At 60.9% G+C, this 22,176-nt stretch overlaps 1 protein-coding gene across 2 annotated transcripts; it reads left to right on the plus strand.

Moving 5' to 3' along the window:
• The first annotated feature begins 1,875 nt into the window (after positions 1 to 1,875).
• Positions 1,876 to 22,176, plus strand: NADK (NAD kinase). 2 transcript variants are annotated; one of them, XM_059691578.1, is made up of 12 exons: positions 1,876 to 1,983; positions 13,673 to 13,888; positions 15,409 to 15,492; positions 17,091 to 17,220; positions 17,568 to 17,676; positions 17,756 to 17,841; positions 18,277 to 18,379; positions 18,877 to 19,031; positions 19,231 to 19,330; positions 19,420 to 19,577; positions 20,000 to 20,082; positions 20,519 to 22,176. In XM_059691578.1, exons 1-12 carry the CDS (start codon positions 1,901 to 1,903, stop codon positions 20,670 to 20,672), a joined length of 1,461 nt encoding a protein of 486 aa, XP_059547561.1. In that variant the 5' UTR covers positions 1,876 to 1,900; the 3' UTR covers positions 20,673 to 22,176. The 2 variants fall into 2 exon arrangements, with proteins under 2 accessions (XP_059547561.1, XP_059547560.1); XM_059691577.1 differs by lacking the exon at positions 1,876 to 1,983 and adding an exon at positions 3,549 to 3,736.

The following is a 22,176-nucleotide window of genomic DNA, read 5'->3' on the forward strand; positions in this document are numbered from 1 at the left end:
TTCGGATCCCCGTTGAAAACTGCCCACAACAAAAGCACCTGCATCCTAGAGGCCTTGAAAGAGCTGAGTCCCGGGTGCGAGGAGTCTGAGGAGTCAGGACAGGCGGGCTAGGCCTCGGGGGCTCCCACTCCCACCCCAGGCTGCCTCCCAGAGTTGGGGGGCAAAGGGGTGCCGTGCCTGCCGTGCTCTCTGCCCTGCTGCTCTTCCTCACTGCAGGCAGGGCATCCCTCCCCCGGCACCTGGGAGGGCACTGCCCCGTGGAAGTCTCCTTCCTGCCTGAGCGGTGAGCCGGCTCTTGGCTGGTCTCTGGGGAGAGGTGCTGGCCTCTCCCCCCGCCCTGGAACCAGCCCTCACGGGAGACTAGTGGCCTATCCTAGACCGGCCTCTGGAGGGTGAGGCACGGCCAGGCAGGAGGGCCGGACCGGTCCTAGGTCTGCTGGCTGGAGGCCAGAGGGATAAATGAGGACCTTCCGGGAGCCAGAGACCCCTCCACAGGGAGCCTCCCGCCCTCCCTGGCTCCCAGGCTCCTGGCCACTTCCCCTTTGGGTGCTGGGCAGCCCCTGCTCACCCCAGCACTCTCCCCAGTCAGGTACAGCTGAGGCCGACGTCCCAGAGCTGGGAGCAGGACCCCAAGGAGGAGCACCCCTTTGGCTCCCTGCATCTGTGAGCCTGGTGCATCCCCTTCCTGTCCTCTAGAGCCAGGGAGTCCCCCTGACTGCACCCAAAATCCAGGGTGCCCCCTCCATGAGCCCAGCTTTGGGCAGCAGCTCCATCACCCTGCTCCACACCTCCCTGGTGCAAGCTCCTGCCTCTCTCACCCCCTGCCCCCTATCCTCCCCCGCTGTCCCTTGAAAGTGTGGGTCCAGGCCCGCCAGCGGGGCTCAGGGGTTGAGCCTTGACCTATGAACCTGGAGGCAACGGTTCCATTCTGGGCAGGGCACATGCCCGGGGTGCGGGCTTGATCCCCAATAGGGGGCCTGCAGGAGGCAGCCGGTCAGTGATTCTCATCACTGATGTTTCTCCCTCTGTGAAATCAATAAAAAAAATACTTATTTTTTAAAGTGTGGGTCCAGGTTTTGGGGGTGTGAAGTTTAAACAGTATGGAGCCTTTTTTTTTTTTTTTTTTTAAAGAATACCAAGAAACAAATACCGAGCTTTGTTAAGGTCGTCTGCAGCTCTGGCAACAGGGAAAGTAGGCAGACTGCTTTTCTGGACCCCCGAGTCCCTCGGGGGCAGACCCTGCCCCCAACACCCAGCCAAACCGGGCTCCGTCCCACCCCACCCCCACCTGCGTGCTGCTGCTGGCCCTCCCCCCGCCCCAGCCTGACAGAGCCTCTCTAAGGCCCTTCCGGACACCCCCAGGCACCCCTCCCAGCGGGGCCCTGTGATTGCGTGATTGCCAGGTCAGGCACCCAAGGGAGATGTAGCTGTTTTCTCGGAAATGAGGAAGCATTTCTGTTCCTGCCAGGGTCGGGGGTGGGGGGTGGGGGGGTGAGGGGGATGGGGGGGTTGCCGTGGTTACAGACATGCACCTGCACAAGTTCCTTTTAGAGAGGGGACACAGGAAGGGTGCCTGCCTTGTCACTTGGTGAGTGACACCGCCTGGACTCATGCCGTGGTGCCTTCTCTGCAGATGGTCCTGCTCTAGAAGGTTCTCGGCAGGCCAGTGCTAGGTCAAACACTGGTGTTATTCTTTTCACGAGTGAATATCCCAAAATGCAACCAAGGGGATCTCCTGTGGGTGTGGCTGGTGGCCGCTTTGGGGAAGCAAAGTTCTCAAAACAACTTGCTGGGGAAGTTACACAACTTGAGAAATACCCTCACACTTTCCCCATTCTTGTCCCCTTTCCACTCACCCCGGTGACCCCACTGCCCAGTGGCCCGAGGACAGCAGTGAAACATGTCCTTTTCTGCGAGCAGCGGTGTTCCCGGTCGAGGGACACAGGGCCAGGAGTCCCAGCCAGAGAAGACGGACGGCGGCTGGTAGGGGGCTGGGGAAACCTGGGTCCAGGTGGCTGCAGGGGGTCAGGGTGCTCCCCGTCGGGGAGTCCTCAGCGTAGAGGAGGAATGGTGGCTGGCACTCGGGGAGCCAGGCAGGTCACAGAGCACCCCGTTCACCCCCTGCAGGGACCCTGCAGCAGCGTGTTCCCGACGTGTCCCTGGCACACCGTTGGCACAGGATTCCTGAATGCACTGGGTGTGACTTTCAATTCAGGAAGCCACGGGAGAGCCCACGGGGTCAGCAGCTCCGCCAGAGGCTACAAGATGGGCACTGTGGCCTGGCTCCCTCTCCTGTGCTGGCAGCCACGGGGCGTGGTTCTGTCGTAGGTCCTTACCCTGAGTTTTGGTTCCCAAAACATGTTCTTTCTAAGCATAAGTCATCATGGAATCCTCGTCGTCGGTGGTGTCACCACGCATGGCGGCCTGTAGTCAGCCTGCCTGGGTTTCGGGGAGGGGAGAGAGGTGGGATAGTGGTCAGGAGTGGGGGGCAGGGGTGGGCGGGCAGCCCTCCGTGTGAGTGGGGACCAGGGCTCATCCTCCGTTACCAGACAGGGGAGGGAGCCTGGCTCTGAGTGGGTCTGCCTGGAGCTGGCGGGTGGCGTGTGGTTCTTGACTTGGTGCAGGAAAGATTTCACAACAGGAGTCGAGGGGACCGTGAGTGTTTATAAAGTTGGGGACCGTGAAACAAGGAGGGACTTGGAAGAAGCAACAGGAGGCGTAGGCTGGGCTGCCTCGGCTCATTGGGAAGTCGGAGAACCGAGGGCCTCGGGGACAGTTCAGGGGGGTTAGTCCAGGGAGAGCTGCCGCTGCCCATTGCTCCCTGGGTGCCTGTTTCCTGGGGACCCTTAAGGTTTCGAAGGTGCGTGCCTGCGGGGGAAGAAGAGGGGAAGGCACGGGTGTGCTCCCCAGGGGCAGAGTGCGTGCGTGCGTGAGGGTTTTTATTTCTCTCCTGCAGCGGGAGTCGTGGGAAGGTCTCGGGGAGGGTCTCAGCAGGATACGCATCAGCTTCCAGGTGCACCTTTCAGGGTCACGTCCCTGCTCGCTGGTTGGCGCCAGGGCTGGGCAGGGCAGGGCCATCAGTCATTGCAGCGGGTCCTGTGCCCACCTGGTTTTGCTGCTTTCCTGAGCCTAGAGCTGAAATACAACTGAGGCCTGGATGTCATCTCTAGAGAGGTGACCTGCACCTGGCGGGAAATTGCACAGTTTGTCCAGCTCTCTGCCTCAGTTTCCCCGTTCTACTTGCCAAGGAACTGTCCTGGCTTTTCACTCTCCGATGTCACTCTGCGGAGAGTCAGCGCCCGGCCACCTGCGGGGCTGGTGTCCCAGGACCGCACCCCCGCGGCGAGCTCGGGGCCCCGGGCTTGCGGGCGGGGGCGGGGCTCGTATGCGCGGGGCGTGGCGGGAGGGCGGGGCTAGTGTGCGCGGCCGGGCCAGCTGGGTGAGGCGGGGCGCATGCGCGGGGCGTGGCGGGGGGGCGGGGCTCGTATGCGCGGTAGGCGCGGCCGGGCGAGCTGGGTGAGGCGGGGCGCATGCGCGGGGCGGGGCGCGCGTGCGCATTGGCTGCACGGCGGCATTGCTGCTCGGTGGGCCGGCGCCGCGGTCCCGGTGGCCATGGGGCGGGGTGCGGCCGCGGCGCCGGGGGCCGGCTAGCGACGACGAGCGGCTGCGGGGTGGCGGAGTCCGCGGACGGAGCCGGGCGAGGGGACGGCCCCGCAGGCGCCCGCGGCAGCGAACGGTGAGTGCGCGCCGCCCCTCGGCCCAGCCCGCGCCGCCTGGGGTCGCAGGGTCGGGGGGTGTGGACGCCGGGAGGCGCCGGCCGCTGCCGGGTCCGGGAACGCGGGGTCTCCCGGACCTCGGCCGGGCCTGCGGCGGCGACCCCCACCCGGACCCCGGACCCCGGACCCCGATCCACGGACCTTGCTGGGCGGGACGCTGAGACCGGCCCCGGGCAGCGGTCAGTCTCCGAGGCGTTTGCCCCGGGCGCTGCCCCGGGCCCTGCCGCCGAGCGCGCTTCGCTCCGGAATTACCGGTTCCCGTCGCTGGCGGCCGCGCTTCTCGCCGCGCCCTCGGGGGCCGGGGGTGGGGGGGAGCGAGCGGCTCTCCGGTTTCGCCGGACGGCGCCCTTCAGGCCCTTCCCCGGGATGGGGCTTCCCCGGATGGGGTCCCGCCCCCCCCCCCCCCGGCCTTGCTGACCTCTGCCCCCGCCCCCGGCTTTCCTCGCCGTCACCTTTGCCCCCGCGCGAGGCTCGAGCAGCGCTCACAGTGGTTGCGCTGGGCGGCCCTCGAGATGGCGCTCCTGGGGGTTATGTCACCAGCGCCAAACCGCGTGCCACCCCCAGGCGAAGGCGGAGGGGACCCCAGCCGGCCACGCAGCATTCTTGGGGCGCCTAGGTGGTGGACGCGGAGTGGGGCCGTGCCCTCGATAAGCAGGGAGCCCGGCGTTCGGATGAGGAGGTGCAGCCTGCCGAATGCAGAGGCCGGCGGTTCCCATGGGAGTTGGTGGACTATGCGTTGTTTTTTGTGTGTTTTTCCCCCAACATATTTTTATTGATTTCAGAGAGGAGGGGAGAGGGAGAGAGAGAAACATCAGTGATGAGAGGGGGTTCATTGATCGGCTGCCTCCTGCACGCCCCCTACTGGGGATCCCACCCGGCGTGTGCCCTGACCCCTGACCCCTGACCCCGTACCGGGGATCGAACCATGACCTTCAGGTTCATAGGTCGGCCCTCAACCACTGAGCCACACTCCGGACCGCCCGCGGCCTATTTCCTTATTGCCCGAAATCACAGCTTCCCCGCAGGTCTGACTGTTACAGCAGCTAGGGGGACCCTGGATGGGGGGGGGGGAGGGGGTGCAGGCCCGGGCCTCCTGGGCTTCACCGCCACCCCACCTGCCCTGCTGACCACCGAGGGCCTCAGGCCCTGGGTGCTGGACCAGTGCAGGCAGCTGGTGCCTGCTGGTGGTTGGTGGCTGCCCGTTGGCACCCACTCCGCTCCTTGCCATTCTCTGCGTTCCACGCATCAGGACAGGTAGAGGGCAGTATCAGACAACGGGTGAAGGTGCCGGGGTGCCCGCTCACGGCAGAGGGACCAGGTGGGCGAGGGCCGGCTGGGCAGACCCGCGTGTCCTCACCTGCCGGGAGGGTGCTGCCGCCCCTCACAAAGCCCTTCAGGTCCCTGCTGCTGGCAGGTGTGGGCTGAGGGTCAGGCTCCTGCCCCACGTAGAACTTTCTAGAAGTCTTTGTGCGGGCCACTCTCACCCATCCTTGCTGGCCTTGGGGGGAGAGGAAAAGACGAGGTAATAGGGCCCCCCAGCTCAGTACTGACTAGTGAGGTTGGACAGTTTCCCATTTCTGTGACCAAATGAAGTTTCCTTTTATTCAGTTTCAACGAGTATGTTGTGTGTGTGTGTTTAAATTGATGTCAGAGGAAGGGAGAGAGAGAGAAACGTGGATGCTGAGAGAGAATCATCAGGTCGCACACGGGATCAAGCCCGCAACCCGGGCCTGTGCCCTGACTAGGAATCGAACTGCGACCTCCTGGCTCATAGGTCGAAGCTCAACCACTGAGCCACATGGGCCGGGCAACAGGTACATATGGAAAACTCACACTGGAATCATGGTTTAGGTTCCTGTCTGTCTGTCTGTGTGTGACTTGTGTTGAGTTTTTATACGTTTACTCAGGCACCTCACTGTCTCCTCACCACTTCGCCTCTGAATACTCGTCACTGGGCTCCAGCACAGCTTCCTGATTCAACTCCCCCCCACGCAGAAGTTGTTGGTTAAAATTAGGTTCCTGCCGTCAGGACCGTGAGTGAACTTGGGTAGAGTTAGAATTTCAGCTTTTCAGACAGTTAACCACCAAGCAGACTTGAGTTAAACGTGCTCCTGACTCACCATTGTCAGAAAAGTATGCTGTGGAGGGAATACTTTAAGTTTTAAAATATTCAGAGTGATTATTTTATAAAATAGTTGACTGCCTGGTCATCAAACAGCTCCTAGATGATCTATGATAATAAAAGCGTAATATGCAAATCGACTGAACGGCCGAATAGCAGAACGACTGTCTGGACGACCTTCGGACAAAGCCGGGGTGCGAGGGTGGAGGCAGCGGGCTGCATGGCCTGCTCTCGCCCGGACTTCTTCATCGGCCTCTAGTGTGTAATAAATAGACAGTTCGTAAGTACGTTTGCGTTTTGTGGTTTGGATTGGCTTCCCATACTTTATCAACTGTTTCGAGATACTTACGCACTCCCAGGAGGCCGTAGAAATGGGACAGAGAAGAGCGTTCCTCGCCCAGCGCCCAGGGTTGCCGCCCACGCTGAGGGCACAGTAGCGTGAGCACCAGGAAGTGGACATGGGAAAATGCCTGCAGGACACCACCCTCTGCAGTTGCCACCAGTCTTACCGCGTGTGCCTGCGTGTTCGCTGTGTGTACTTTTGAGTGGCTGCTCACCGCACCCTGCCCCGCCCTTCCCAGCCGTCGGCCCCTTCTCTGGCTCGGCGGCCCCTCGGTGATTGCTGGGCAGTGAGTGGGTCCTTCAGACCGTGGCCCTCAGCGTGACGCCTCCTCTTAGGTCCGTCTCGGCAGACGAGGTGTGTGCCCTGCTGGGAGTCAAACCCCAGCCTCTTGTGTACGGACGACGCTCCACCCAGCAGTCACGCCGGCTGGCGTGCGGGCTTTTTCGTGGCCCGTTTTCCTCTGCGACAGGCCCAGGTGCCGCCGGTGCTGGGCTGGCTGTCAGTTCTTATAAGAAACTGCCGGACTGTTTTCCAGAGGACTGTGCTCGCTCCCCCCTCCCCTGCGAAAGGCGGCCCTTGCCCCCTCTCTGGCTCTTCCTCATTTGGGTGGTCCTGGTGGGTGCACGGCCACTCCCCATGGCCCAGGAGCCTTCGCAGGCTCGATCCTCCCGCGTTCTAGTTCGCGTGGATTTGATGGCTGTGTCTTGTGAGTACGCCCTGGGCACCGTCCCTGGTGGCTGGCTAGTTCGCTGTTTTCTCGCCTGTAGCTTGTTTTCAATCCTTGACCCGGTCTCCCACAGAGCAAGCTGCTGAGCGAAATCCAGTTTATCTTTTTTTTCCCTTTTATGGGCTGTGCTTTTTATATCGCGTATAAGCAGTTCTCTGGCCCTGAGTCCCTGTGTTGTAGCCGTTTCCTAGTTGGCGCTTGTACTGTGACTGGTTCGGTCCGCTTGGAGCTGGTGGTGGTTGCTGTCAAGTTCGGGTTGTTCGCTCTCATGCCCGGGACCATTTGTGGAAGGTTCTTTCCTCACTGAGAGGCTTGTGTGCCTCTGGCAGAAGTCGGCTGAGCACGTTGCCTGGGCCTGTCTCTAGGCTCAGCGCTGCTCCCCGGACCTGGGCCTGCCCTCCTCCAGACGCCTTGGCCTGGATTGTTTCCGTTAGTAAGTCTTGTGTGTGTGTTTTTTTTTGTTTTTTTTTTATATATATTTTATTGATTTTTTACAGACAGGAAGGGAGAGGGACAGAGAGTTAGAAACATCGATGAGAGAGAAACATCAATCAGCTGCCTCCTGCACACACCCTACTGGGGATATGCCCGCAACCAAGGTACATGCCCTTGACCGGAATCGAACCTGGGACCCTTCATCTGCAGGCCAACGCTCTATCCACTGAGCCAAACCGGTCAGGGCTTGTGTGTGTTTTTTAAATTGATTTTTAGAGAGAGAAGGAGGGAGGGAGAGAGAGAGAGAGAGACAGAGAGACATCTATCAGCCGCCTCCTGCGTGCTGGAGCTGGGGACCCAGCACGTGCCCAGACTAGGACTCAAACCAGCAACCTTTGAGTGTGCGGACGACAACTGGGCCACAGTGGCCAGGGCTGGAAAGTGAGTCTTAATCAGGGAGCGAGCCTCCCCCTTGTTCTTTATGGTGCTAGCTACTCGAGTGCCTTCACGTCCTACCCTTTTAGAAGAAGCTCACCCGCGGCCGCCAAGCAGTCTCGTGCGGATTTTACAGAAATTGATTCGGCCATTTTGGGAGACGTGATGCCTGACCTTCCAGCCCAGGAGCAGGTGTCCCCTGATCCACATCTTCTCTGATTCCTCTCATTAGTGTTTCATGATCTCAGCACACAAGCCCTCCACATGGTTGTTTTTTAATTTAATTTTTTAATTATTTATTTTAGAGAGAGGAAGGAAGGAGGGGAGAGGGGTTTGTGCATTCACTTGTTGCTTCTTGTATGTGCCCTGACCAGACATTGAACCCACAACCTTGGTGCATTGGGATGACGCTCTAACCCACTGAGCTACCTGGCCAGGGCTCTCTGAATATTTTGTTATGTTTACATCTCATTAATTTTTTAAAATACATTTTATTGATTTTTTACAGAGAGGAAGGGAGAGGGATAGGGAGTTAAAAACATCGATGAGAGAGAAACATCGATCAGCTGCCTCCTGCACACTCCCCACTGGGGATGTGCCCGCAACCATGGTACATGCCCTTGACCGGAATCGAACCCGGGACCCTTGAGTCCGCAGGCCGACGCTCTACCCACTGAGCCAAACCGGTCAGGGCTCATTAATTTTTAAATATATTTTTATTATTGATTTCAGAGAGGAAGAGAGAAATAGAAACATCAGTGATGAGAGAGAATCGAGGATCGGCTGCCTCCTGCACGCCCACACTGGCACTGGAGTCTGAAACCTGGGCATGTGCCCTGACTGGGAATTGAACCATGACCTCCTGGTTCATAGGTCAATGCTCAACCCCTGAGCCACGCCGGCGGGGCACATCTCATTATTTTTAAAGTGATGGTAGATGACTTTGTACTTCAGTCTCCATCTGTTTTGCCTGTTGTGCCGGCCGGGACTTGTGCATTGTACCGCCAGGCAGAGCGGCGAGAGCAGACCTCAGCCTTGCCCGCACTGTCAGGGAAGACATTCACTTATTCACCATTAAGTTGGATGTCAGCTGTAGGTGCCTGTGGATGTTCTTTATCGAGGTCAGGACAGTCCTCCCTGTTCCTCATAACGGAGAACCTGTGTCATAAGCGGGTGTGGAGTTTTGTGCATCAGTTGATGTCATCAGGTGAGTTTCCTTCTTGCCTTGCTGATGTGCTGCATTCCATTGGTTGAGCCAACCTTGCATTCCCAGAACAAACCCATTGGCGATTGGTTTATTCTTTTTAAGCATATATTGTGTTCAAAGTAAGGCTACTCTGGGAGCATGAAACATCAGCCGAGGGTTGGAGTGACGTCGGTAACTGGTGAACTGCAGGCAGAAGCGGAGACAGCGCCACCTGCGTGCTTAGCCCTAGCAGCCGTGTCCAGCTCTTCCAGGACCGGGCTGAGCTGTGGGTTAGGGCGGCTGGGAAAGGGCCTCTGGCTCCTCCCGGTGCAGCTGGGGGACCCTCATTGCCTGCTGGTGCGGGCGGGGGTGGGGTGGTGGTCTTCTGCCTGCGAGGAGCCCACCCTCGGCTCTCTGTACAATACTAAGTGTCCGACTTCCTAACTAATAAACGAATTTAGAAATTAAACTTTGAGCACTGGTTACAGGCTTAATTTTTTTATTTATTTTTAATATTTTATTGATTTTTTACAGAGAGGAATAGAGAGTTAGAAACATCCACGCAGGCTGACACTCTATCCACTGAGCCAAACCGGTTAGGGCTGGTTACAGACTTTAACTCCCTCATCCATTTAAATGATAATTACATCGAATGAATTATTCTTGTGAGTATGTTACCCATAACATCAAACAAAATACACAAAACTCTAATGATTATAAAATTATTATAACCATTTTGAACGTTTCAGCATCACGGGTTGAATTCATTCATTTGCCTTATTTTCTCAAGGCCTAGTACCCTTACCAGGTAGTTATTTCTGTCCCTTCTTGGAATGAGAGTTTTCCACTTGCTTCTAGGGTTACAGCCTCCCCGCCGGCTCAGGCCGCAGGCTCAGCCATTTCCGTTGTCATTTTATCGGCATTATTTCCCCGGCTTCTCTCACCTCTGGGCCCGGCTTCTCTCACCTCTGGGCGTTTGGAGGCGGCCTGGCCTGCCTTCCATGCGGGCTCAGCTCCTTGCCGCCTGATGCCGGCCCTGCCTGTGCTCCTCAGGTCTGTTGGCCAGCGTGCTGGGAGGGAGTGCGGCAGGCATTGTTTCCGTGGGCCGAGGAGCTGATCCGCAGGGTCCTCTCGCCTCCCAGGGCCCTTGGCCAGCTCAGGCCTTGGGTCTCTGTTGGGCCTCCCTGCTGTGTCTGCTGTGGTTGAGCAGGGGCCCGGGGCGTGGTGGCGTGGTTGCCTGGTGCCATGCCACCCGTCCCTGCTCCTGGTTTTGGCTCCGCTGGGGGGAGGGGGGGATATAGGGCAGCAGGGTGGGTGGCCTGCCCTGGCGTTTGATGCCTGACATGTCCCCCATATCTGCCCCAGGTGCTTTTCCTATGCTCTGCCACCTTCCCTGTGGGCTCTCAGACATCACTGGGCCCAATTCGAACCATTTCCTTGTTGGAGCGTGACCGACGGGTCCCTCTCCAGGCCTGCGGGCTGTCGACTGGCCTCCCTGAGTGGGTCAGAGGAGACTGACATGTTTTGCTGGTGCCTCTGCGTTCATGGGGGCGGCCTCCAGGCCTCTGGGTGCCAGCCCATGACTCAGTTTTTAGGTCTGAACAACCCTTTCGCTTGTGGGCCCATGTGGGGTCGCTCCTCTCATCTGTGGTGCCGGCCTCCTGGGGTCAAGGGAGGGCTCCTGGGATCATGGGAGGACTCCTGGGGTCGAGGGAGGCCTGGGTGGGTTAATCCAGGGAAGTGCCAGCCGATGCCCAGTGCGGTGGCTGTTTGGCAGTTTTGAATAAGGAAGTAAGGGAGCCACCTGGGTTTTCACCGTCGAGCCCTGTCCCTGGCTGTGGTCCTCCTGCCAACCCTGCCTTTCGACCTCACCCTCCAGCTTCCTCCAGGCTCCTTGCCAGACCCCCTTCTTTTGGCTCCTCAGTGGGGGCTCCACCGGTTCTGTCCTGTGTCTCCTGGCCCCACCCTGGGGCGGCCTCAGCTCCTGGTTGAGTGCTCACCCCTGAGTGAGCCTGTCCCCTGAGCCCCGCCTCTGAGGCAGCAGCACTTAGGGGCTGGGGGACCAGTGTCAGTAGCTTCAGTTATAGGTCAGGGAGGGAGGGAGACCCAGTGGAAAAGGGGGAGGGAGCCACGGGGGAGAGGGGACCGCGGGGGGGAGGAGGCGCAGGCGTTCCCTGTGGAGGTGCCGTTGGAGCGAAGACCTGAGCAGAGGGCTGTGGGGTGTGGGGTGCCCAGGCTTTGCGTACAGGTCTGTGTGCACACGTGTTGTTCCTGGGGCGCACACGGGTGGGGTGGCTGTAGCCTGGGCAGGTGTGTGGGTAACATGTTAAGAAACTTCCATCCAGGCTGCGTGTCCTCTCTCCCCGGGCCATGCCTATGGGTACCAGCCCCGAGACCTCGCCCGCCGGCCCAGGCTGCGGTCAGCGCCCAGACCCTTTTTCTGCCCGGCGTCCGTGGTGTCTGACTGGTTTTGGTTGTGTTTCCCTGTGGCTGCTGGTGTCGGTGTCTGTGCGGCTTTGGCCAGGTTTTTAATGGGCTTGTTTGCAGAGTTTTGAAAGTTTGTACATATTCTGGCTACAATCCTTTGTCACGTGTGTTTAGCAGATGTTTTCTGTCACCCACCGCTTGTATTTCCTGTATCAACAGGGTCTGGTGAAGGTGAAAGATTTCAGTCCTAACGAGGTTGGGTGTCTTTTAGTCTGTGCTTTTCGTGTTCTGTTTAAAAGCCTTCGCCAGAGCCACAGCCACTCAGACTGCCCAGCGCTCCCTCCAGCGCGGGGGAAGCTCCGGGGTCGCCCGCGCCGCTGCTGAAACCCACTGGCCGCCTCGGGGAGGGCGTCCTCCGTCCCTGGCCTGTCTGTCCGTCTGGTGTCGGCACCACACGCAGCTCAGGGCAGCGCTGCTCTCCCTCGGCTCAGCGTGTGCTCCTCACAGGGAAGCCGCTGGTCTGCTGTGGCTGGGGCGGGGGGGGGGGGGGGGGACTGGGGGAAGTGTCCCCTCCTGTCCTGAGCGGCTGTCCTTCCCTCACTTGTTTCCTCTGACCTGTCAGCAGCCTTCTGTCTTTTCTGCAACTTTTTGATTGGGGCGTAACTGACATGTCCCAGGGTGTGAGTGGCAGGAGTGCCGCACTTTAGATAGTTTGTATTTGTCGCAAAGCTTCCCACAGCTGGGCCCCACCACCCGCCACTGCGAGGCGGGTCTTTTTTCTGGTGAGAAGCTCACACATGCGACTTGGTGCTGGTTACCTCCAGCCCGAGCTGTGTGCTGCCCGCCTCGGCCAGGCCGCTCACCTGACCCGGGAAGCAGGCCCCCACTTGGTCAGCTGTGCCCTCCACGTGCTGCCCTTCCGTGCTGGGTCCGGTGTTTTTAAAGCTCAGCTTATTGTTCGTTGCTGGTTTACAGAAGTCCTGTTGGTTTGTATGCATTCGGTGCCTCCTGCAGTCTCGCTAAGGAGCTCGCCTGTGGGGTGCAGTCACTGTGGCTTCCCTGCAGACCCTGCCCCTGCGCAGTCCCGCCTCCGGTGCTGTTCTGTCTCGACTGCGAGCCTCGGGTCCAGGGGGCTGTCGGGCCCTCGGTGGTTCTGGTTCTCAGTGACTTTCACCCCCAGGACTGTCCCCTGGGCTCAGGGCTCCTCGGGCGCCTGCAGTGCGGGGGTGGGGTGCCTTCAGGAATCCCGTCACCTTTGACCTCCCCTGGCGGCCGGCTCAGAGCCCTCCACTTCCCCGCCCTCCTCCCCTCCCCATACTCCCCGCTGGTGCCAGCCCTGCCTCCTGGAGGAGGAGGCTGTGAGCCTGGGGGCAGGGACCGTGTGTCCTGGCCTGGCCACCTCTTCCTGTGGAGGCTGGTGTGGCGTCACCTGCTGGTCCCCGGCCTGGGGTCGTCCTCGGCCGGGGCCTGTCCTCCCTCCACGCTGACTCCTGGGAGGGACCCTTCGGGGTCACGGCCCAGCACTGGGGGCGGTCCGTGTTTGTTCTCCCTCTCGGATCAGTCGGGAGTTTTCTTAGAAAATCACTTGATGATCCAAGTTGTCACCGCTCCGGCCCTGGTGAGTGAGCTCATTCCTCCGCTCGCGCTCAGGAGGCCGGCGGCCAGGCTGCGGCTTCCTGTTGACACGGAGCCTTTCTTTTCGGACCGTGCTGTGTCCACGCGGAGCTGAGCGCCGAGTGGGCTGGGAGAGCCCGTGGCCCGGGTTTGCCTCCGCTCCACCGCGGGTTCCCGGCCCCTCACGCGGTTCGGAGGTTGAGGCTTTCTTCGCGGCGGAAACGGGTCCGCTTGGCGGCTTTTTCTCGGACGGAAGCGCAGGCTCTGCTTGCAGGGCACGGAGTCCAGTGCGCCTGCTGCCGCCTTAGTTACGTTTGTTCAGCTTTTCTGGACTGAGAGGCGTTTAAAATGCCCCCGGGTTCTCTCTTTTAACCGCTGTGTGTGTGTGTGTGTCCCCCTGGGTTCGTGAGAGAAGTGCCGCCGCCACTCTCGCTTCTGGCCTCTTGAATCCTCTGATTCATTGAACCACGGACACTCTTGAGCTCCTGGGCGGCTGGGACGGGGCGGGCCCTGGTGGGGCCGGCAGCACTTCGGGAGGAGTGGTGCGCCGGGCGGTCGACGTGGCTCTGTGCGTCGTCTCTTACTTGCTTTATTTTATTAAATTAAGGGATTGGTGTTTGGACCGAAGCCCTTGTTCATCGATGATGGAGATGGAGCCGGAGAAAGTCAACGTGCGGAGGGGGCTGAGCGCAGACACGTCCTCCTACCGCTGTGCCGCCTGCCACGGGGATGAGGACGCTCTGCCGGGCCACCCCATCCGGGGTCGTGCCAAGTCCCGCAGCCTGTCTGCCTCGCCCGCCCTGGCGAGCACCAAGGAGTTCAGGTACGACGGCCCTCCTCGGCCCAGCACGTCCCAGCTGCACGCGCACACACGCGCTCGGCGCTGCCCAGCTCTGTCCTCAGTGGTGCCCGCGCCTGTGCCCACAGAGGTGTGTGGCCCAGGCCCCGTTCCCGGCTGGGCTGGCGGGGCCGCAGCAGCCACAGGGCGGTCGGACCAGTGTCCCTACCTCCACCCCCGGCCGGCCGTGCTGCTCTTGCACAAGACCTTGAGTCACAGTGTGCAGAGCGGCATGCGACCTGCCGGGCAGGCGAGGTGATGACACCTGGGGGCACGGCTCTGGTTCCCGGAACAGCAAACACCAGGGCTCCGGGGGAAGCTGCCACAGTGACTTTGCCTCTGGAGCCGGGGCCGCGTCTGACAGGCCAGGGGCATCCTGGGAGTAGCGCATGGCGGTGCCAGGTGAGGTGGAGGAGCCCACAGCGCCTTCACTGGGTGTGGCGCGGCGACAGGTGCTGGCAGGGTTTTCTGGGTAGAAAGTTCTAACCCGCATTGGGGGAGGGCAGCCGGAGCCTCTGGGCCAGGCAGCTTCTCCCAGGTGTCTTCCTCCTGAGTTTTGCTGACCTTCCGCACTCGGGCCATGAGGTGCGGTGAGGCTCCCGGCCGCGGGCTCTGGGCTTGGCTCTGTGGGCGTGTGTCACACACCCTTCGTTCTGGTGCAGAGGACAGGGAGCCTGGCGGCGGCCTGTGGGTGTCCGCAGGGGAGGGGAGAACGCCCCGCCCCAGCTAACACTGACTCAGCAAATCCGCTGCAGACCCATTTCCAAGCTCTTTGTCCCCGAGGCCCTGGTGTGGCTCCGTGCTCGCCCTTGGGGCCTGTGAGCTCCAGCCCTGAGCCAGACCTGGGTGCAGGTGGCTACTGCCAGGAGGGAGCCTGCTCTGTGTGCTGGGGAGGAGGGCGTGGAGCCCTGAGCTCAGCAGTGAGACCAGCTCCCTGTGGCTGTCCTTGTGGGAGAGCCTGTGAGATCCTTGGAGGCTGGGGGGGGGGGGGCACATCCCCCTGCTCTGCCAAGCCAGGCGTCCTCCTGGGGGGGCGGGCACTAGTCCCCTAAGGCCGAGAGAAGGGAGGGCACCGAGGCACCCAGGATGTGCTGGCCGCAGTGCCCTCGTCCAGAGGTTTGTGCTTCTGTCACCTCTCAGTTCCTGGGAAGTGGGGCGCTCAGGAGCGTTGTCTTTGTTGACAGGCGGCTGGAGGGGGGGGTCCCTGTTAGCATCTAGGGTCCCAGGGATGGTTTCCTGCAGCCTCAGGCCCACAGGCAGCCTGCACAGGCCCAGGTTCCAGGCCGTCCCCAAGGTCAGGGCCCTGTTCTGGAGTGGGTCCTGGTTCTGAGGCTGGTGCCAGGTGTGCCCAGGTGTCTCCAGTGGCTGTGCTACCTGGACAGCCCAGGGCGGCGTCCTCCGGGACCACACAGGACAAGTGCTGTCATTTGGATGAAAGCGTTTCCGAGAAGCTGATACAGGCTGCCCTGAGCCACTCGCCGTCACCTGCTGTGCTCTCCCCACAGGAGGACCCGCTCTCTGCACGGGCCGTGCCCAGTGACCACTTTCGGACCAAAGGCCTGTGTGCTGCAGAACCCCCAGACCATCATGTGAGTGTGGGGGCCCTGCCCGGGCGTCCAGTGGGGTCGCTGTGTGGGGAGGCTCTGGTGCTGAGTGAGAAGTCGCTCAAGTGGGTGTTTCCAGTGCCTTTGAGGGGGGGGGGGGCAAGTATGCCCAGTTTTGATTTGACTTGATTTGATTTTTCAGTAAAAAATCTAGGAAGAAAATGCCATATATTATACTCACACACTTGGTGGGGCAAATACGTTTCTCCTTTAATTGTTTCTAAAATGCAAGACGTTGGCTGTTTGGAGGATCTGAGTGACTTGTTGGAGGAGATGATGCCTCGCATGTGCTGTTCCCACAGCTGCTCTGGAGCCGCCCAAGGGGCGCGCACCTGCGGTGGCCACGTGGCCGGGGAGACGTGTTTGTTTATTTATTTATTTATTTATTTATTTGTATTTTTTAAAGAGAAAGCATATTTTAAATATATATTTTATTGATTTTTTTACAGAGAGAAAGGGAGAGGTATAGAGAGTTAGGAACATCGATGAGAGAGAAACATCGATCAGCCGCCTCCTGCACACTCCCCACTGGGGATTTGCCTGCAACCAAAGTATATGCCCTTGACCGGAATCGAACCCGGGACCCTTGAGTCTGCAGGCCAACGCTCTATCCACTGAGCCAAACCGGTCAGGGCCAAGGAGACATGTTTAAACGCTAATCAGCCTGGCCCGGCCAGAGCGGTTCAGTGGGTGGAGCGCCATCCTGCACTGGGAGAGGTGTCCTGTTCGCTTCTGTCAGGGCACGTGTCCGGTTTCAGGCTCAGCCCCCAGCAGGGGGCGTGCAAGAAGCAGCTGTTGTTTCTCATCGCCGCTTCTATCTCAAAAATCAATAAAAACATATTTTTAAAAATTATTAGAGCAGTTTTAGGTTCACAGCAAAATTGAGGGAGAGGTGCATAGATTTCCCACCTGCCTCTACCCATGCACATCCTCCTCACCACCGACCCCTCGTCACCACCTGGCCCGGGTACATTGGGTCCTGGGTGCTGTGCGTTCTGGTGCACAGGCGTGTAGTGATGTGTTCACCACGGTTACCACAGGCGTGTCACTGACCCCAGATCCTGCGACTGACTTTAAAGGGGGGTTTTTAGCTGTAACAGTTGAGGGTCACCTGAGTTGCTCACGCCGAGGTGTGCCGTGGGCTGTGCCCCGTGAACAAGTCAGCAGGAAGCCTGGGTCCTGCGGGTCTGCATGGCCTCTGGGCAGAGTCCGCAGCGGGTGGGTTGGGTGTCTGTGGGAGGCCTGGTGTCCTGCCTCCCATGGAGGGAGGAGTCGGGTGAGGGAGAGGGCGAGGGCACCCCGCAAAGGGCCCCGCTGGTCTGTCTGGGACCGGGTCTGCAGGGCTGTCACCCTTGGTGCTGTCAGGTGCTGTCGGGACTGAAAGCTCAGATCAGCAGGGAGATCAGGGACTAGAAAAGCGCACAGTGGGCGCTTCAGGCAGCAAGTGCCTGGGAGACACAGCTTCCCAGCCAGGGCCTTCCAGGCGGGAGGAGCGAGGCGGCCCCTCGGGACTTGGCTGGCCCAGCCCTAGGGCTGTTGACGCCTGTGGTGCACCTGCCGCAGCGAGAGCTCCTCTCCCTCAGGCACATCCAGGACCCTGCCAGCCAGCGGTTGACGTGGAACAAGTCCCCGAAAAGCGTCCTCGTCATCAAGAAGATCCGGGACGCCAGCCTGCTGCAGCCCTTCAAGGAGCTCTGCGTGTACCTGATGGAGGTGCGTGGTGGCCTAGACCCCTCGTCCCGCCAGCAGGACCCCCCGGGTGTCGGGGGCACGGGCCCCGGGGTCTGAGCCAGCAGGACACGAGGGTGTTGGGGGCGGGGTCTGAGCCAGCAGGACCCCAAGGTGTTGGGGGCAGGGTCTGAGCCAGCAGGACCCCCCGGGTGTCAGGGGCATGGGCCCCGGGGTCTGAGCCAGGGTGGAGAAGGCAGGAGGCTCGCTTCACAATGGCCATCTGGGCAGTGAGGGCGATTTGCAGCCGAGACGCGGGAATTGGTCTCCCTGATGGTAAAGCGCTGAGATGGCCGGCTGGGCCTCTGGGGCTGACGCACCCTCTGCCCCAGGAGAACAACATGATCGTGTATGTGGAGAAGAAGGTTCTAGAAGACCCTGCTATCGTGGGTGACGACAGCTTCGGGCCCGTGAAGAAGAAGTTCTGCACCTTCCGAGAAGGTGAGCGCCCGCGCTGTGCCTGCGGGAGCAGAGTCATGCTCCCTGCTCGCGGCTGACGCGCCTCTCGCCTGCCTTCTAGACTATGACGACATTTCCAACCAGATCGATTTCATCATCTGCCTGGGCGGGGACGGGACCCTGCTCTACGCCTCCTCGCTCTTCCAGGTGAGTCCGTGCGGCCTCGCGCCGCTCCCGCCCTCCGCTGCAGGACTGCGCAGGGAGCGTCAGGGCTCTCGGTCTGCCGGACGCGGGTGCAGACGGCCAGCGCCTCTCTGTGGTGCTGGAGCTGGGGGAGGGGCCGTGGGGGGGACCCTCCAGGGCCTGGGGTTCGGGTCCCTGGGTGGCCCCAGAGGGGAGAGTCTGCACAGGAGCCCAGTGGGCTGTCCTGAGCCCTGAGCCCACCTCACTCCTGCATGGCCCAGCCAGGGGTCAGAGGTCAGGCCTGGAGGCCGTGGAGAGGGCCCTCCTGGCCTTGCTGACCTCAGTGGTCACATCACAGCCTGGCGCCGTCCCCTCAGGCACTGGCCCTGGGGAGCATGTGGTCAGCCACACGGGTGACCAGGACAACTGGTCAGCTAGTGACTGCTCCGTCCACCTCAGGGCAGCGTGCCTCCCGTCATGGCCTTCCACCTGGGCTCGCTGGGCTTCCTGACCCCCTTCAACTTTGAGAACTTTCAGACCCAAGTGACTCAGGTGATACAGGGTGAGTCGGAATGTTCTGGAACCCACAGCAGCTCTGAGCCCGGCCTCATCTTCTCCCTTGGTTTTGGGTTTTTAAAGAGTTCAGGGAAACATGTAGTATTCCAGGTTTCAGAGGCCCCCCTCCCCCTATTGAGTTTATTGGGGTGATCCTGGTTAACAGAACTACAGGTTCCCGGTGTACAGCCCAGCACGCCCCCTTGCGCTGTACTGGGTGCTCACCACCCGCTCAGGTCTCCTCCCACCAGCAGGTACCCCCCCCCTCCCCTCCAACCCCCCTCCCCCCAAGGTTCAGCGATTTCTACACTTGGTTGGCTCAGACGTGTTTCCTAACATCGAGAAGTGTGAGCGGGTCCCCGGTTGAGGACACTGTGTGCCGAGTGGCAGTGGAGGGGTTTTCACAAAAGACGGAAGTGTTGCTCTCGCTTTGGGAGGAGAAAGGGGGGTCCCTGGTCGAGCGGGGCTCTGCTTGCTATGGGGTGTGATCACCCGGGTCCCTAGGGAACGCAGCCATTATTCTCCGGAGCCGGCTGAAGGTCAAGGTCGTGAAGGAGCTCAGAGGGAAGAAGATGGCCATCCCTAACGGGGTCAGTGAGAATGGGGTGCTGGCCTCGGACTGGGACACGGAGGCCGGGAAGCAGGTCATGCAGCACCAGGTCAGTGGACACGTCCCTCAGCTGGTCCTCAGCTGTCTCCTGGCCTCGGGAGGGGAAGGTGGGGGACTTTGGTTGGACCCCAAGGGGAGTCCCCCCTCGGGACCTTCCAGACAGCCCAGGAGCAGCACAGGTGCCTGCGGCACAGACCCACCTGGAGGCTGCTCCGCCCCTCAGTGTGCGCTGGCCTCCCCTCCCCCAGGTCTTAAACGAAGTGGTGATTGACAGAGGCCCCTCCTCCTACCTGTCCAACGTGGACGTCTACCTGGACGGGCACCTCATCACCACGGTGCAGGGTGATGGTACGTGGGCATCGGGTCTGTCGTGGGCGCCCTGGGACTCCACGCGGACAGGGGGGTGCATGGAGAGTGAGCCTGTAACTGCTCCTCAGGCGTGATCGTCTCCACCCCAACGGGCAGCACGGCGTACGCAGTGGCGGCCGGGGCCTCCATGATCCACCCCAACGTGCCGGCCATCATGATCACTCCCATCTGTCCCCACTCCCTGTCATTCCGGCCCATCGTGGTCCCTGCAGGAGTCGAGCTCAAGGTTAGAGCCCTCGCCACCCTTTCCAGGCCGAGTTGTCGCCAGGGGCTCGTGGTGCTGACCTCTGCTTCTGCCAGCGGCCTCGTCCCCCGGTTCCCCCGCAGGGGCCCCCCCTCCCATCCTCATCTCTGCCCATTGGGCTTGCACTGGCAGGGGGTGGAGGGGTATGGAGGGGCCAGGGCTGCACTGGGAGCTTAGCAGCCCCTCGGGGTGCTCTGTCCCCACGGAGTGGGGGCTGCTCTGTGTGGAGTCAGTGAGCTGGAGCAGGGCCTGGCCCTGGGTTCCAGCAGAGGGTGGACGTCTTCTCCGCCCAGAACTGGCCTTGGCCTCTAGCGGGTGCTGTGGGCACCTCCAAGGCCCCCGGTCGGTGCCGCCCTCCAAGGCAGGGTTCTGAGATGTCACACCTGCCTGCTTGATACCTGCAGATCATGTTGTCACCGGAAGCAAGGAACACCGTGTGGGTGTCCTTCGATGGACGGAAGAGGCAGGAGATCCGCCATGGAGACAGGTGGGTGGGCGCTGGGCCGGAGCAGGGTGAGGAGTGAGGGGTGTGCCCGCCTGCTGCCCTCCTCCCCCTGCCACGGGGTCCTTGTCTCACATTGTCACATGGGGACCCATGCCTGTCGGCAGCCTGTCACACATGCAGGTTGCTGTGTGGCCCTGTGGTCTGCTCTCCCTGGTGGGGAGAGAGCGAGCTGCTCGTGGCTGCACCTGTCTGCTCTGTCTCTTCATCCTGCCCGCCTTGGGGTCCCCTCCAGGGACTGGGGTGGGCTGAGTGGGTTCATGGCTCTGTCCCAGGACATGCAACAGTACCCCTGGGGCCCCTGGCCAGCTGGAGAGCCAGGTCTGAAAGGCTCCTCACTGATGAGGGAGGGCCCTGCCTGAGGGAGGGTCCTGCTGGGCGGGGCGGCAGGCCGGGCTCACGTGCGGCATTGCGTCCCCAGCATCAGCATCACTACCTCGTGCTACCCGCTCCCCTCCATCTGCGTGCGAGACCCTGTGAGCGACTGGTTCGAGAGCCTGGCCCAGTGTCTGCACTGGAACGTGCGCAAGCGGCAGGCTCACTTCACGGACGAGGAGGGGGAGGAGGAGAGCTAGCCTCGCCCGCTGCGCTGCACGTGTGGTCCCGTCACATGCCCTGCAGGCATCAGGTGCCACGTCTTCTGTCTGTAGCCAGAGAAGGAGCCCCAGAATCTGCCTTTGTCAGCCGGATCAGCCGTTTTTAGCATTTTAAATCTGACCTTTTTTGCATTTCTCTATAAGCCACGTAAGCGACAGTCAGGCCCATCCCACGAGCTGCACGGGCTCTCATGTTCTCTGTCAGGAAACCACAGGTCAGCCTGTCACACGGAGAGGGAGCAGAGTGGAGGGACCTGTCCTTGGAGTTGAAATAAGTGTCTCACAGCCGAGTCTTCCTTCGGCCACAGGCTCCCCTGTCCGCACCTCCCCGAGCCCCCAGGGGAGCACCTGTGAGGAGCACTTGGGAGGTGGTCACAGGCGGGTGGGCGGATGGGCCCGCCTCCTACCCCTGCTTTGGTGTGACGGGGCCAGAGTGAGTGTCACCCGGGAGCCTGGTGGCGGCAGGTGAGGTCGGCCCAACATTCCTCACGAGTGAGTCGGCCCCGCCCAGCGGGCAGTCTCAGACTCTCGTGCTGGTGCGCAAGGAGGACCCGGAGGAGGGCGCGCCTGCCCTAACGCGGAGCCTCGTCCTGTGTGCCCTGTGACGCGGGTGGGACCTCTGTCTAGTCCACCATGGCCGCCGTGCGGTGACTCATTTAGGAGCCTTGGGCCTCCCCAGTTGTCACGAGAAGATTGGGACAAGCGTGTGCGAGCGGAAGGGAGTGCTGATGCTTCATGCGGGCCCTGGGGTTCAAGGACACCCCATCATTCCAGCATCGCCCTCCCTCGGCCCGCTGGCTGGGGCGTGTGCAAGCATGTGCACGTTTGCCATGCGGGACAGAGCCTGGGTGGAGTCCATGGTTGGAGCCGAGGCTCAGTTTGCATGTGGCCTTGGCCCCCTTGCCCAGCAGACACCCTCAGTGGGGCCTTTGAGTAGCGGATTTCTCTCTGTGGGTTTCCATCAGCTGCACAGGTAGAAGGAAGGGCTCAGCACCGCCCTGGGCCTCATGTCGGGGCGATGGCGGGCAGGGTCTTCCCCCTGCAGGGACACACGCCCCAATCTTGTGCTAATGAGGTGTCCAGAGCCACATGCGTGGCCACCCTCAGCCAGGCCTCGATGGCTGGTCTCTGCCCTCCGTGCCTGTGTGGACGTGTGTTGATGGAGTGCTGTGCCCACTCTTGTCCCTGCTGGGGCACCTCAGCACCTGGACCTCAGTGGTGCTTGGCACTCGGCCTGGTGTTGGACACAGGTGGGCTCTCCCTGCCACCTGCCCACCCACCTGGAGGCTGGCCTGCGGGCTGAGGGAGCGGAACCCAAGCCCCGCCCGCCCTGAAGCAGATGATGTTGGGATGGTCTAGAAAGCTATGGGTTTTTGAAGTAAATTCTTAATGTTTCATATTGTTAATATCCTGAAAGTTTATTAAATGTTGAGAGCCTTATTACTATTTTCAGATCCTTTCAATAAACAGACTTCTTTAAAAA

This window comes from Myotis daubentonii, chromosome 3 (genome assembly GCF_963259705.1).
Source record: "Myotis daubentonii chromosome 3, mMyoDau2.1, whole genome shotgun sequence".
NCBI classification, from domain to species: domain Eukaryota; kingdom Metazoa; phylum Chordata; class Mammalia; order Chiroptera; family Vespertilionidae; genus Myotis; species Myotis daubentonii.